At 37.7% G+C, this 16,988-nt stretch overlaps 1 protein-coding gene across 3 annotated transcripts in view; it reads right to left on the minus strand.

Moving 5' to 3' along the window:
* Positions 1 to 4,215: 4,215 nt before the first annotated feature.
* The window catches only part of LOC101420264 (NXPE family member 4), a 29,108-nt gene continuing 16,335 nt past the window's right edge, over positions 4,216 to 16,988 (minus strand). For all 3 annotated transcript variants that reach the window (XM_012528076.3, XM_071212337.1, XM_071212336.1), the window contains 4 exons: positions 11,237 to 11,970; positions 9,986 to 10,047; positions 7,827 to 8,033; positions 4,216 to 6,474 (listed from right to left, as the gene is read on the minus strand). In XM_012528076.3, the coding sequence (XP_012383530.2) occupies positions 5,939 to 6,474; positions 7,827 to 8,033; positions 9,986 to 10,047; positions 11,237 to 11,643 (1,212 nt within the window). In that variant the 5' untranslated portion in view covers positions 11,644 to 11,970 and the 3' untranslated portion in view covers positions 4,216 to 5,938. The remainder of the gene's footprint in view (positions 6,475 to 7,826; positions 8,034 to 9,985; positions 10,048 to 11,236; positions 11,971 to 16,988) is intronic.

Raw genomic sequence — 16,988 nt, forward strand, 5'->3', positions numbered from 1 at the left:
GGCACCTTTGTCAAAAATTAACTGACCATATATGTGAGGGTTTATTTCTGAAATCTCTGTTGATCTATCAGTCTATCCTTACACCAGTACCATGTTGTTTTCATTTCTGAGATTTTGTAACAAGTTTTAAAATTGGAGAGTGTGAGTCCTCCAACTTTGTTCTTTTTTAAGATGGTGTGGGATATTTGGGGCTCATTTTCTATAAATTTTTTTCTCATATAAATTTGATATTGATTTTTCTATTTCAACAAAGAAGACTATGGGAATTTTAATTGGGGCTGCTTTGAAATTGTAATTTGTTTTGGGTAGAATTACCATCTTAATGATATTTAGTCTTCTCCATGAGCAGGGAATGTCTTTCCATTTATTTAGGTCTTTGATTCTCCTAAACAATGTTTTGTAGTGTCCAATGTGTCTGTCCTTTACATCCTTAATTAAGATTATTCCTACATACTTGATTTTTCAATTGCTATTGTAAATGAGATGATACTCTAAACCAACTAGATTCAACAGAATGCTGCTGTTGGATGAAGTGTTCTATCTAAGCTTCTTAGGTCTAGTTGGTTTATAGTACCATTCAAGTGTCTCTTTTCTTATTGATCTGTCTAGATGTTCCATATATATTACTGAAGGTAGTATATTGAGATCTCCCACCATTAATGTGGAATAGTGCATGCCTCCATTCAAATCTGTCAATATTTATGTCATGTATTTTAGGGCTCTGCCATTAGGTGCACATATATTTATAATCATTATATTTTCTTGTTGAATTGACCCCTTTATCAGTGTATAGTGACATTATTTGTCCCTAAAGTCTATTTTGTGTGGTATTAGTATAGTTATCCCAATTCTCTTTTGGTTACTCTTTGCATAATATATGTTTTCCTGCCATTTTGCTTTCAAACTATGTGTGTTTTTGAATTTAAGGTGAGTCTCTTGTAAACAGAATATAGTTGAGTTATGCTTTTTAATCTGTCTGTCAGTCCCTCCCTTTTGACTGAAGAGCTTAATTCATTTTAATACAGGACTTTCTTCTGCATTTTGCTGTTTTGTTTGTGTAAGTCATATACCTTTTTTGTCCCTCAATTCTTCCATTAATACCTATGTTCATGTTTATTTAATTTTTTGTAGTGTACCATCTTGATTTCCTTCTGATTTCCTTCTGCATGTATATTTTCTTTGTGTTTACCATGGCACTTAAATTTAGCATCCTGAATCTATAACAATCACATTTGATTTGATACCAACTTAACTTCAATAATGAACACCTTCACTACACCCCTCAATCCCCTCACCTTTTTGTTGTAAATGTTACTAATGGTACCTTTATACCTTGTATGTCCAAAAGCATGTATTTCTCATTACTTTGTATGCATTTGTATTTTAGAACCTGTAATTTTAAAGTGGAGTTATATAGCACAAATACAATATAGTAGAACTGGTATTTATATAAATAATTACCCATATGGTTACCTTTACAGGAAGTATGCTGTTTTGATCCAATATGTTATCTCCTTTTTTTTCAGTCTGAAGAACAATCTTTAGCATTGCTTGTTGGGCAGTTCTAGTGGTAACAGATGCCCCCTTCTTTGTTTATCTGGGAATGTCTCAATTTCTCACTCATTTTTGAAGGACAGTGTTGCTGGATATAAAATTCTTGCTTGGCAATTATTTTCTTTCAGCACTTTAACTATTTCATCCTACTGCCTTCTCGCCACCATGGTTTCCAATATGAAATCAGAGCTTAATCTTAATGGAGTTCCCTTGTGGCTAACATTGCTTTTCTCTCACAGCTTTCAGAACTCTCTCCTTGTCCTTGGAATTCAACAGTTTGATGATTATGCATCGTAGAATGGCTGTCTTCAATTTTATCCTGTTTGGAGTTTGCCAAGCTTCTTGAAAGTACATATTTATTTCTCTCATTAAGGTTAGGAAGTTTTCTGCCATAGTTTTCTTTGAATACTCCTTTCTCTTTTTCTTTTGCTTCTAGGATTCCCTTAATGTGTATATTGGTACACTTGATGGTCTTCCACAGCTCACTTAGTCTCTGCTCCCTTTTCCATTCTTTTTTCCCCTATTCCTCAACCTAAATAATTTCAATCATTTTGTCTCCATGTTCACTGATTCTTTCCAATCTGCTTTTGTAAACCTCCTGGGAGTTTTTCATTTCAGTTATTCTAATCTTCACCTCTGATAGTTCTTTTTGGTTCCTTTTTAAATTTAAACTTTTAAAAAATTTCTCTCTGTTTATGAGATTCTCATATTATTCATTCATTGTTTTCCTCATATCCTTTAGTTTTCTCCATGATTTCCTTTATGGCCTTGTGCATATTATTGGTTTCTGAAGTTTTGTCTAGTTCCTTTTGTGGGGCCAATATTTTGTGGGTTTTTTGTTTGTTTGTTTGTCTTGTAGTCTTTGGTTGCATGCAGTACATTTTAATATTTTAATAGATTAACTCAGGGATTTAGTCCTTGAGCTTCTGTTTCTTAAGTTTGTACCCAATTATTGATATAATGGAGATTTCCTTGAGTGCTAGGAACTAACAAAACAAACCAATGCAAAAAACACCTTTCCAAGTCTTTTCTTTCCTTCTGAATTTAGCCCTCCTACCAAGAAGTTCAGCTTAGCTGATAGTGAAGTGCGGAGTTTCTCCATCTTTTTTTTTTTTTTTTCTTTGAGCGTGTGTCTTTTCCTGGACTTGTGCTTACTCATAGCTTTAGGAATCCCCTCATTTACAGGAATTGAATATCCCTTGTACTCCCTATGGGATAGATTGCTCACCACCCTCAGGTGCTTTATTGTATGTGTTACAATCAATAATCCTTTGACCTAGCTGCTTAATTGTTTCTTCCACTGCTTTAGCTGTCTACAAGCGGTTTATGCCTACTGGGCCAGTTCTGAGTTGGTGAGCCAGAATTGGGGTGTCATAGTTCAGTCTTTCCTTTTGCTACCCGATAGATTAGGACCAACATACAGGTGCCCTACTATGCACATAGGGGTTACTCTGCTCCCTCCGGTTTAGGGCCAGGGACCCACAATGGGAGTGCAGTCTGGTTCCACATCACACTGGGTAAGGGCTGAGGGAGGGGCCAGCAAAAGTGCTATGAGTGTTTCCTACCATTTGTATAGCTGTGTTTTCTTGATTTGACACTTGTGTAGTTACTGCAACCCTTTAACTACTTTATGGAGTTTTGAGGAAGTTGGTTTCGCCAGTTTTTGCTAGTTGTTCTAAGATTCTTTGGAGGAATGGCACCCTGGAGCCTCTTAACTGCCATCTTGGTCAGCCAGAATTCTGCTTAATAGTTCTTTAATCTGTTTCTCTCAGTCTTTCTTTCAGGTGGAATCTGTGAGATAAAGTCATTCATTTTCCATACAAACTGGCTTTGTGTCCACCTTTACTGATCTAAGTAAGATTCATAGCAAATGATTGACAGAAATATTATCATTTAAAATATTTCCCTTCAGGGTATTCAGAAAGTTCTTTTTGGTATCAATCATAAGTCCTGGGATTGCTTGATTCTGCTAATTTCCTATGGTCTGTAATTACTTTCACAAGTACATATATAACCTGTAATCTCTCACTCTTATTATTACTACACAGAGCTAAGTTAAAAGTGACTTTAGGTCATTATCCAAGCCTTTTTTCAGTTGTACTGTCCAAATCATATTGAATAAAGGAAAAGGGAACTTAACATTCATCTGAATGGGAAGTCTTAGGTGTTGCTCTAGCTTTAGGTAAGACTGAATCTAGGGGTTCAAATAATGTAATCTAACTTCATCTTTAAGTCCCTAGGCTCCCAATGACCTCTTTTCTTGGATTCACCTTCAGGCTGATCCTCTCCATACTTCAGCAAAGATAGTCCCAAGGAGGTTAAGTTGTATATTGTTTTTAGTTTTTAAGATATCACAATGAGAAAGGAAAATTTCCTCTCAGAATTTGTATTAAATCACAGAAAAAAAAAAACACCTCCAAAATGATTCTCCTCTGACCGATCACTATGTGGGGGAAGAGTGCTTCGATGAAAAGTAGGAGCCAAGGAGAGAGGCAGGGTCAGGTGATTGGGACTGAGACTAGTATGAAACAAAGTGGGAAAGGTGCTGTTCTCCAGGAAAAGTGGGGCTCTGTTACCAGATGGAGTATTGGGCAGGACAAAACAAAAGATGTACAATACAAGAGGTAATAAAGTGAAGAGAGATAAAATAATGATCGCGTCTTCAAGCTTTAATCCTTTACTTTTCTCTTTATCGGTCAGTTCACTTTTCTGAAATTTTACTTCCTCCCCACATCAGTCACGGGATACTTATTAACTTATTCATTCACTTATTTAGTTCCAATCATTTATCTCATGCATTCAGCTGCAAATACTAAAAACACTAAAACATCTATTGAGTAAAATATCAGAATACTGTCAGAACTAGGGTTACTGACAGGTATTTAAAGTATCTATAACAGGTACAAATATCTAAATACCCCAGCAGTATTTTCATATGAAATAAGGAAAAAAATGTATCAGTTCACATGAATAGTATTTTAAATTACAGAAAATGATCATATTTCAGGTAAAGGACACACTAGATATTGAAACTGCGCACACAAACCTTATCTCAGAAGACAGAAAATGTGTGATGCTGGACAAGATAAAACAAACTTGCCTTACAGCCCAAGAACTGTATTTATTCCAGTCGTCCTGAGTTCTTAGGGATATGTATCTGGCAGGGGTCGTTAGTTGGTAGAAATAAAAGACAAGGATCGATGGGCAATAGGTATCTGTATCTTTCCCCAATATGCCATCATCCACAAAAGATGTTATTTTTTTCTTCCTTTTCTTCCTGAATCATACTTAGATTATTGTATAAGTACTAATTAGCGGGCTATACAGTGTTTTATTTTACTCCTGAAAGACAGTCATTTCCTGTTCCTCTGTTTCCCTAACTAACAATAATGTATTACTTATTATGGCTATTTCACATGAATCTTTCACAAAGTAATTGCAAACTATTTATACCATTAGAAAATATAAGCTTTTAAATTAAATAATATAAAATTTCACCCAGAAGTCCAGTACACAGATACATGAAAGTGGCTGATATTCTGAATGAAGGTGTGGTAGGGGCACCTGTACCCTGTCCACAAGGCACTGATTTTCACTTCTGTGCCCCAAATCAGTATCTCAAGTCCTATCTAAGGCATCCAGAGTTGCATGGAGCAAGGTTTGAAATCAACAATCTTCCACTATCCACTTCATTTGGGAAGCTGAGGCACAGTTTGCTGACGTGACTTATCCAAAGTCTTAAAATTGCTGATAGAGGAATAAAGCCTAGCTCCCCCCAACTTCTGGTGCAATGTACTTTCGCTTGTGTTATCCTAAATTCTTGAAGGATGAGTGGTATAGGATCAAATTTGCTCTTAGCAGTTGAGCTCATATAAGGGGAGAAGAGTCAGAGCATTCCAGGACCCAGGTGGCCTTGCCTGGAACTCTGCAGCCCCTACCCCCACCTCCAGCCTGTGGACTCTGGAGAATGGCCTCACAAGGCTCCACCTCTCTTCACTTGGAAATGATCTTGAGTTTAGATTTAGTGGAAAAAGTAAGGAAATGGGACTGCTTTCTCCAAGTATTAATCTTGCAATTTCTTTATTTCTGTGACTTTCTGTGCATCAGAGTGGAGAGCGTTTAACTTAAATTGTTTAATTTCCCATTTGTGTGGAGATGCATGGCTCTGGTCAAGAAGGAAAGGTCCATTTCACAAATATTTTCATTTTCATTTTTAAGTGGAAGCTCAGATTAGAAAGAACTGATTTGGCTGATTTAGTGGCTCATAGATCAGATTATCCCCTTATGCTAACTGGGAGTTCAGAGCCAAACTCTGCATCTGACATGCTAGCAGACACAATAAATGCTTTTAATTAAGTGAATGATTTGCAGAGATGCGCATTATCTAACAAATGTAGTTTAGCAGTGTATTTATCTGATTTCTGACAACAGGTTGAGGTGGGTGCACAGCATTTGTGCCATGTGCAATTGTCATGTCCCAGGCATCAATGATGCCCACGTTAAGATCATGGAAAATGTCCTTCATGATGAGATTTTGAATATACCCATGGAAGTCACTAAATCTCTCTGCATCATTGTACATCTCCCTGGTGTTTTCTGCCTTGATGATAACCACAGTATCTGGACTTCTCAGAAGAAGACGTTGGACAGCTTTATGGACATTGAGGGCCCTTCGGATGAAAACATCAATGGGAAAGGGTCTGAAATGCTGGCCCAGAGAAATAACAATGATGGTATTTTTTTCCCCTGCAGTTCTGTCAATGACTCGGGTGATGTACTCAATCTCTTTGACTGAATAGGTCAGTGATCCAATCAAGGGATAGCCATGCTTTTGCCACTGGATGTTGATATTCCTATCCAAGTCCACAGCAAGTTGGTGTCGAAGTTTTCCAGATTCATGCAGATCCACTGACTTCAGTGCTGATGATGGATGTGCAACCCCAAAATGAAAGGAGAATAGAGTTACAAAGATTGACTGGTCATGAAGATAGAGGAGAAGATTTGTAGCTTATAGTTGAATAAGCTAGTCATTGAGGTAACTTTGTTGAGGGATGATAAGGTCAGTTGTACAGGTATTATTTTTGTACATATTCCTAACTGTAGACTAAGCGATTTTGATGATAAATGTACTAATTGATCCTCTTTACATTCATCAAAACAAGTAAGCCTATTTCCCCAACCACTCTGTAAATCACCTTATGAGTGAGATTACATTCTATACTTCTGCATTTGCTACTCCCGTACCTGGAATGGTACTGAATATATCACCTAAAATAATAATGGTATTACTACTCATTTGAGAAGTATTTTACAGTTGACAAAGTATTTATTTGATGAGCACCTCAAAGCTCCATATATATGTATATATGTATATATATACACACACACATATAAACACACACAGATATACTTTTACATATATATATTACTATATTATTACTATACTATAGCATTGTATTACATCATTGGCATGGTATAGAACAGAGAAACAAAAGAGGAAATGACCTGCCCAACACTACACATCTAGTAAGTGACAGAACCAGCACTTTAACTTGAAGTTCTTTCCAATTCTTGTGAAAATAGTCTACCAGATGTTAACACTTTTGAAAAGAAGCATAAAATGAATAGCATAAAATGAAATGCTTCCATTTATCATTGTACTAATGAGACTCTTAAAGAAATATCAAGGGCAGCTCACTTGTAGCTAGAACTTCTGAGGAAGATATTTAGGAAAGGATTAATAATGCTTTCTAGCACGTACCCTCTTAGAATTAAAGGGCTACATTTGAAATCCTAACCCAGTGAGCCTTGAATATGGAAGGGACAAGAGAGGGAGGAGGAAAATGGCAGGGCTATTTTCTTCATGCTGCTTCCAACTTCAGTTATCTTCTATAAAACACACGCTTGCCATAGAATCTAACTTTTGTCAATTTGTGAAACAGTTGTTTCCTTACCACAACTTAAAAGTTTAGCTGAAGAGGGTTGGTAAATTTTAAATTATCTCAGCTGCGTCAATAATTTTTGAGCTTGCTGGGTAAATACTGAAATGTGGACTTTGTGGCGAGAGGATTGTGATAAACTTTTTGCTACCCTGGTTCCCTTTTAGTCTGATAAATGCATTCTTAGAAAGATAATGTGTCTTATGAAAAGTTTTAGTGAGTTCCAATTAAACAATATGAAAAAGAAGAGGACTTCCCTTATTTCTTTCTTCTCTTTAAATAAAAAAAAAGTTTCTGAAAAGGATGAGAATAATAGCTTAGAGTGAGGCATACTGTTGACATTCTTCATGAAGTATTCCATCCACTGGCGGATCGTGGAATCGCCCATTAGATATATGAACTTTCCACTCAGGCATTTTTTCATTTCAATCGGAATCAAACTACAGGATGTGGGAATCCAGGTGTCCTTCCAGACATGCCCACTTGGTATTTCGGATGTCATTCCAAGCTTGCATTTCTTTTTAATTGGAACTGTTTGTTCTGCCAAAAAAAAAGCAAGATAGGATCTTCTAAAACATCAAATTATCCACAAGTATTTATCAAGAGCCTATTTCTTTTTAAATTACCTCTTAATAGGAAGGTAAGGATGGTAGTAGCAGTGGTAGAAAAAGTCTTATTGAAGCATCCTCTTAATGCAATAGCTATTTTTCAGTAAAATTAATCACTAAAGTGAATTTTCTATATAATTCCCACTAAGATTCATCCTAAGAAGAGATGTTTTCTCCCAGAGCAAAAAGGCCTTCAGGGTAAAATGTAAAATATTTAGTTGCCTTTCTATGAAAGTCAAGTCATCAATTCTTGCTTAGTAATGAAAGCCCAATTACCTTATCATTTTAGTCCACTCTACTCTCAATTTGTCACACTGCCACACTTACACACCATCATCAAATTAAATCTCTCAGTTAACTGCAGGGTGATATTGAAAATATATTAACAGCTAGCTGGCTTGGGAACTGGCCAATCCTCATGGATAAGACTGTTGGCTGAAGTGGGGTCTTGGAGGTCCAACATGTGCCCGGTGTTAACCAGGCAGTCACTGGTTAAAGAGGATTCTGGGATTCTAAGGGGCCGACGTGGATAGAATGGCAAGGAGTCCTTGGGGAGCTTGGTCAAACAAATGAAGGTAAATTTACTATTTTTCCAATTGGTATGAGTGTGCCTGTGTATTCTTTATGAAAACATGCCATTTCTACAACTAAGTTTACATTTACCGTTGAGTGTGAATACAATTATTAGTGATGCCATTTCTACAACTAGGTTTATATTTATAGTTAAGTGTGAATACAATTATTAGTGATTAGCAAGCTGTTAGAGCTGAAACAAAAGGGCCATAAAAAATCTTGCCTTAAATCATGTGTAGGTGGGTAATTCCTAGGCTGTTTGGAGTCAAAGGTATTGAAAAGAAATTAGTAAATATAAGTGTGGAAATGCTATTTTGTATGTTAAAACTGTTTGAAAGGAGGCAAAGTCTTTGAGGGAAAAACTTTAATGACCACTCCTGGATGGCAGGTTGGAAGGCTCTAGATGGTGATTCTTTTTATTTTTTTATTTTTTTTTTATTTTTTAATGGATCCTATTAATTCACTTATTTTTTTGTCTTTATTTTTTTAATGTCACATGAAAAAAATATGAGGTCCCCATATACCCCCCATCCCCCTCACCCCACTCCTCCCTCCATAACAACCTCCTCAATCATCATGAGACATTCATTGCACTTGGTGAATACATCTCTGAGCACCACTGTACCTCATGGTCAATGGTCCACATCATGGCCCACACATAGCCCAGTGGGCCATGGGAGGACATACAATGTCTGGTTAACTGTCCCTGCAGCACCACCCAGGACAACTCTAACCCCCACAAAATCCCCCACATCACATCTCTTCCTCCCACTCCCTACCCCCAGCAGCTACCATGGCCACTTTCTCCACACCAATGCCATACCAATGCCACATTTTCTTCGATTACTAATCACAATAGTTCATGAATAGAATATCAGTGGTTCTTGGTCCAGTAGTGATGTGGGAAGTGGTGATGATGTTGATACAGTGTGGGGAGGGATGGTGAGGAAATGATGATAGTGGTGTTGGAGTCAGTAATGTGCGCAGTGGTGGTGTGGGTAGGTAGGAAACTAGGCGAAGACCTGGGAAAGAGTTTTGATGTTTGAATGATATTGTGTTAGGTGGGCAAATAATCTGTTGCCTGATATGTAGAATGATGATGGTAATCACAGTCAGTAACACAGATTAAAGATATTCTTGTGGTTCTAGCTGTTCCCTCACTTTCATAACTGGTATCTTGGGCCATCTTAGCAAGCTATATTGGCCTGGAGCCTGTAGGACTGATAATAGTGAACAAGCCCAGCAGAAAGGCGAAACCCCTTGAGGAGGTCCAGTACCAAGCACCACCCATCAGACACAAAGAGAACTTACTGTTGCATGCGGAGACGTTAATGGTGTTGAAGTTTTCCATAATTTCTACACCCACATTTGACCTTAAATAAATAAGTACAGAAATTAGTCTGCAGGTGGCCCAAAGACCTGGAAAAAACAAGAAACCAGATTTTCCAGTGCTTTAGTTATTTCTTCTTGAAAAGTTGACCACTATGCCCAAAGTTTAAGACCATTTAGTAAATTTCCATTTCTTTACTTACTAGTATATGAGATACAGACACTCAGGTGTACAAGGTTATTTATTGAGGTGCAGAAAGAATATATTAGAGCACAAACATTCTCATACATTTTTATCCTTTTAAAAGTTTTCCTTCTGTGTATACTTTTTGTCTCAGTAATAAGGGTTAAATATCACAAAATTTTGGGGACTGCTGTCCTCAAACAAACTTACAGGTATTTCCCAATAACTCTTCACAAGAGTCCAAAAGTTGGTATACTCACAGGACTTGTAGGTCAAATCACTACCATAGACTTTCATGCTAATGTGCTGGAGGTGCAGTTAATGTTGGGGTTTAAGATATATTTAGGGGATTTGAATCTCTGGACTGACAATGTGATAGCCAGATCCTGAGCCTCAACAGACTCCAGCACCTACAATCTGATTTATTGGACTTACCACACTCAGCTAAGATGGAGGTGAAGAAGGACAACCACCACACCATGGAGCCTAGAGTGATTACAACTGAAAATGGGAGGATTGCATCCAGCATCCAGGTGGAATCTGAGCCTCCTCTTGACATAAAGGTGCAATGGACACAACCAATCCAGTGTCCACATAGAAGAGGTGGCATTGGATTGGGAAAAGTGGACATAATGGACAAAGGGTATGGGGAAAGGCAGGAAGAGATGAGAGGTGGAGGCGTCTTAGGGACATGGAGCTGCCCTGGATGGTGCTTCAGAGGTAATCACCGGACATTGTAAATCCTCACAGGGCCTACATGATGGAATAGAGGAGAGTATGGGCCATGATGTGAACCAATGTATATGAGGTGCAGAGGTGCCCAAAGATGTACTTACCAAATCCAATGGATGTGTCATGATGATGGGAACGAGTGTTGTTGGGGGGGGGGGGGAGAGGGGGGGTGGGGGGGTGGGGTTGAATGGGACCTCACATATATATTTTTAATGTAATATTATTACAAATTCAATAAAAAAAAAAAAATTAAAAAAAAAAAAAAAAAAAAAAAAATCACTACCATATTTGCCCACTGGGTCTCCAGAAATAGTTACCTTTCAAAGAGTCTCCTCTCTTGTTTGTCAAGGTAAGAAATTTCTTTGTTCTTGGAGTACATGTGGGTCAGTGTAGCACAGGGCATGTGCCGAGGCCTCACGCAGTAGAAGGCTTCTTGGTCTTGAGCATCTAGGTACTGGCACAGCTCAGCGCTTGTGTTTAAGACCAGGGCACAATCGGTATCGACATGAGAGGAGCCACTGGCAAACTGGCCTGTGAAGATGACCCTGTCATAGCCTTGGTTCCTCGCCCTCCAGAGGGCTGACGCCCCTTCGCTGGGGTGGATGAGCAGGACAGACAGAGAGACCCGGCCCTCCCAGAACAGAGTGAAGCTGACCAGGTAGGTGCCGTTGTTGAAGTCTGTCACCTTTCCTGAAGCGCCTGCCTGCAGGGCTGGGGAAGACATCCTGGCCCTGAGGAAATCCCCGCCGTAGTCCTTCCTGTGTCCCAAGTGGTCCCTCACCTCCAGCAGGACGTCGAGCTGCTCCCCCCTGCAGTAGGGGTCTCGGGGGTTGAGGATGGAGGCTCTGCTGTGCGCTGCACTGGTGGTGGAGTTGAGGTGGGCGAAAGGTCTGGGTGGGATCAGCTGGTCTAGCTTCTGCGTGATCTCCTTTATTCTCAGGTCAGTCTCTGTTGGTGTCCTGGTTGGATTATTTGGTATTTTAGGGGGTGAGGACTTCGTGGAGGTATTCCAGTGTTGCAAGAAGACGGGTAAGTTTAAGGCAGACCAAAACTGAAATGACAAGGAATGTGACATACTATGAAATGAACCTGTCCTGGTTTATGTGTCATCATAAATATTATTTAAAATCACTGACCATTTTGTTTAAAATGTAAAAACTTGTGTTTCTACCTAAATATATTGTAGCTAAATATTAAATCCAAAATGTATCACTTAGAGGATACTTAGGAGTGATAACTTGATACAGGTGCATTTTCTCTTCCTCTTCCTTTGTGCCTGCCAGCCTGCCATCACTAAGTTGAGTCTACCTCTATGTCCCTTTTGTCTATGTCAAATAGTATTTTCTTGCCCAATTGTATCATAGTTCAAGCCATCAATATTCATACTCTGGATTATAATAGTCTCCTCAAGGTTTAAAACTTTGTCTTCCATTCTGTTTCCTCTCCAGTTAATTTCCTCCATTGTCGCTCCATCAGTCTTTTTTTTTTAAAGATTTATCTATTTATTTATTTCTCTCCCCTTCCCCACCACCCCAGTTGTCTGTTCTCTCTGTCTATTTGCTGCGTCTTCTTTGTCCGCTTCTGTTGTTGTCAGCGGCACAGGAACCTGTGTTTCTTTTTGTTGGGTCATCTTGCTGTGTCAGTTCTCCATGTGTGCGGCACCATTCTTGGGCAGGCTGTACTTTGTTTCACACTGGGCGGCTCTTCTTATGAGGCACACTCCCTGTCTGTGGGGCTCCTCTATGCAGGGGACACCCCTGCATGGCAGGGCACTCCTTGCGCGCATCAGCACTGCGCATGGGCCAGCTCCACATGGGTCAAGGAGGCCTGGGGTTTGAACCGCGGACCTCCCATGTGGTAGACTGATGCCCTAACCACAGGGCCAAGTCCGCCGCCATCAGTCTTTCTACAGTATGAATTTATTCATGTCTCCTCCCTGCTTAACCCCCTTCGATGGCATCTCATTGCTTTTGGGGTAAAGTTCATCTCCTTAACTTGATTTCTTGCTGTGGCCTGTTTTTAAATCTCTGGGTCTTGCCACTCCCTCTTTTATACTCATTGTTTAATGAGACTACTTTTATTTTCAGGATCTGTCCTTCCTTTCTCTCAATTCTTGTTTTTTTCTAATACTTTTCCTCTTCCTGGATTGCTCACACCTCCACATTTTTGTTACCACTCCTAAACATCTGTTAACTTCTAATTTAGAAATCACTACAACCTTAGAGGTCACTTCTTAAAAGTTTTAATGCTAGAGAAGTCTTAAAACGTGTCTTTTTAAAAACTCAAATCATTGATTTCCAAACCCTGTCGATTGTTAGGAGCACCTGCCCAGCTTCTAAGAATTTGGATTCTTAGGCCTCACTCCAGATCCGCTGAGTCTTCATGACTGAATGTATCACCCAGGGGTATAGTTTTTCTGAAGTCTCAGAGGCAATCTTACCATCAGGCCCACTTGATAACAAGGGCATAGACCAGTGATTGCCAGCCTCTCACATGTTTTAGAACATACCTTGACCGTTAGCCACAGGTGACGATGAGTTAATTCAGGATTACAAAGATGGCCCCAGAGAGAAACATCTTTCAGTATAATTTATATCTTAATGGATTGAAGATAAAATTTCGGGACCAACAAAATTTAGTTGCTAAAAAGCATTTCCCGTATTTCAACATTTATTTCTCATTGAAGTTCAATAAACGGGAATCTTAAGCAGATTCCTTTCAAATTCAGAAATAAGAGAAAAGTGTTAGCTACCACCAAATGAACTAATGTTTAACACAATTTTATAAAGAGTTGGATAATAAAATAAAAACAAATCAAAGGTACAAGAATTGTAAGGGGAGGAACAAACTCTTTTTTGCGTCTCTTTATTTTTTATATTGTTATTTTAAAATATATATTTATTAAAGTCATTGTGAGTTTACTAAACAATCATGCATAATGTACAGAATTCCCTTACATCACCCCTCCAAGACACTTTATATTGTTCTGAAACATTCGTTACAGATTATGAAAGAACGTCATCAGGCTATGACCACGAACTATGTTTCAGAGTATACAGTTGGTATATTTTTTCCACACACCCCCTATTATTAACACCATGTATTAGCATTGTACATCTTTTGTATTCATGAGAGAACACTCTCCTGTTTGTACTGTTAACCACAGTCCATCTTCCACCACGTGGTTCACATTGTTATACAATTCTATAACTTATACAGCCTATTCAAAATGTATACTCAGTGGCTCACACTTTCATCACAGAGTTGTGCAGTCATCACCTCAGTACCTTTGAACGTTTTCCTTTCTCCAAAACAAAAACAAAAACAAAAACAAAACACATACCCCCTTATTATTGGTCATTAGCTTTGACATAGTACCTTCTTTGACACTGATGCAGGAATATTACAATATTGCTGTTAACTATATATTTTGCCCATGAATCACGATATTCTTATCACCTTGTAATAGTGACATAGATTTGTTCTGCTTCATAGAAGGACATTCTTCTTCCATGAACTATTAACCACAAATACAAGAATGTTCTTTATTTTATTCCACTTTTTGCAGGTGTTGTGATTGTCAATGTAGAAACCAAATGGAGTTAGCAAATAATTAACATTAAGAGAGTAAGAAAAGAGTTCCATTCAAAACAAACTTACAAAAATCAATAGCATTCCTCTATGCCAGTAATAATAGACTGGAAAATACCAGGGAAAAACAGACTCTTTTTCACAATTACAACTAAACCTGCAAAGTATCCAGTTACTACCCTAATAAAAATACATAAAACCTTTATGGAGGCAGTTTAAAACTCTTTAAGGACATTTTAAAGACCAGAATGATGAAGAGCTGTGCCATTTTGAAATGTTAGAGGGTTTAATACTATAAAAATCTTTTATTCTCCTTTAAAATATTATAAAATTCTGTGTATTTATAATAAAGTCCCAAGAGGGAGAGGGAACTTGATAAACTGAATATAAAATTTTATGGAGGATAGTAGTCTGTGAATAGCTAGTAACTTTAAAATAATAATACTAACTCTCATAAATTATAGTAATAGAATAGTATTGTACAAGTACAATATCAATCAGAGACCAGTCAAAGAGAATAGACACTCCAGAAACAAACCTGTTTATATATGGCAATATAGTATATGTTAATGGTAACATCACAAATCAGGAAATTCTGTTTAGAAAATTGTGTTGGGAAAATTGTCTCATTATATAGAAAAAAATAAAGATTCCTACCACATGCCACATAGAAAGGTCCAAATGAATTAATGAATCTTAATGAATATTAAAGCTACGAGTACGATGTCAATAAATATGTATTTTCTTTCTGGCCTCAGATCAGGAAGATCACAAAAACATAAAACATAAAGAAAAATGTGTATGTATCCAATTATTTAAAAATAAAAAATTTTACTTAATAAAGGGCACCAAACCAGGGTTAACAGATACATGATAGACTGGGAAAAATAAATGCAACATCTAAAATTTGTAAGGAATTACTATCTAAAATATAAAAGTTACTACTGAAAATAAAAATGAAAGTGTCACTAATCCATTAGAAAAATGGACAAAGGATATAAATGCAAAATTCAATGAAGGGAAATCTGGGTATATATTCCAGAGAAACTCTCATCCAGATATACCAAGGAAATATGTATAAAAATGTTTATCCCATAATTGAGTGCATTAGGAAAGGGATGGCTGCAAGTTACTAGGAGAATGGATAAGTTACTCTGTATATGCACATAACAGAATGCATGCTGCTATCACATTATGAATTAGATTTATGTATAGCAACATGATTAGATCTCAGAAATCAATTTTGAATGAAAAAAGTAAGAAACAATTTTGTAAATTAAATACATGAATTGTATTTTTAATGTATTTCTTTTAATTTACAAAATGAAATGTTCTTGCATCAGTGCCAGAGATGTACTGTGTTAATAATAGGGGGGTATGGAAAAAATATACTAAATGTAAGCTATAGATCATAGTGGTAATAATCTGATGATATTATTTTATAATCTGTGACAACTGTTCCACAACAATGCAGTGTATTCGTAGAGGGGTGTTGTATGGGAATTCCACACATGTGCATGATTATTTTATAAGTTCACAACCTCTCTAATAAAATCATATTAAAAAATAAATACAGGAAGCGGCTGTGGCTCAGTCAGTTTGATTCCTGTCTAGCATGTGGGGAGCCCTCCTTGTGAAGGCAAACTGGCCTGTGCACCACAGAGAGCTGATGACCCATGCGCCGTGGAGAACTAATGCAGCAAGATGATGCAACAAAGGGAGACAAGCAGACACAGAAAAATGTGCAATGAATGGACACAGAGAACAGACAACAAAACAAGCCACAAGGGGCAGGAGAATAAATAAATAAAATAAATAAATCTTTTTAAAAAAATACACATACTAATATGGCATTATATATCTTTCAAGACCACACATAAACCCAAATATATGTGTTGCATGACAATTGGAATATTAGGAGCATTAAATACTATGGAGTGGGTGCCTATTGGAAAAGAGAAAGATAGAAGGATGGCGAATAATTGTGAAAAATAATAAAGTAAAACAAAAATGAGTTCTGCTGCAGGTATGGCCAAGTAGCTTTTAACAGACTGCTTCTCCTTTGGATAATAACTATCTACTATGAGCAAAATCTGTCCGCCCCTCCACCCCCCCCAAAACAAAAAACAAAAAACACAACTACCTAAAGTCTATCAATAGTGAACGAAAATAAGCACATTTGGAGGGGAGATGAAACTTGGAAGAAGCAGCCATTAAGAGGTGAGTTTCCTATTTGCTGTGTCCACCCAAGTGAAGGCCATGGGAGAATCAGAGAGTAACTAAAACACCAATAGAAATTCACCATTTTTTTTCTGGCCTTAAAGAAGCTGAGAATAGAGCCTATGTCAACCAAGGCACTGGAAAGAGAGTGTTGCCCCAGAAAGGAGAGAGCTAGAGAAAGGCACGTGCCGAATTCTGATTATGAACTCTGCTCATATCTCTAGCTGACCCATGAAGCATACTGTGTGGTAGATACAA

The sequence above is a fragment of the Dasypus novemcinctus genome, chromosome 27, assembly GCF_030445035.2.
Source record: "Dasypus novemcinctus isolate mDasNov1 chromosome 27, mDasNov1.1.hap2, whole genome shotgun sequence".
Lineage (NCBI taxonomy): Eukaryota > Metazoa > Chordata > Mammalia > Cingulata > Dasypodidae > Dasypus > Dasypus novemcinctus.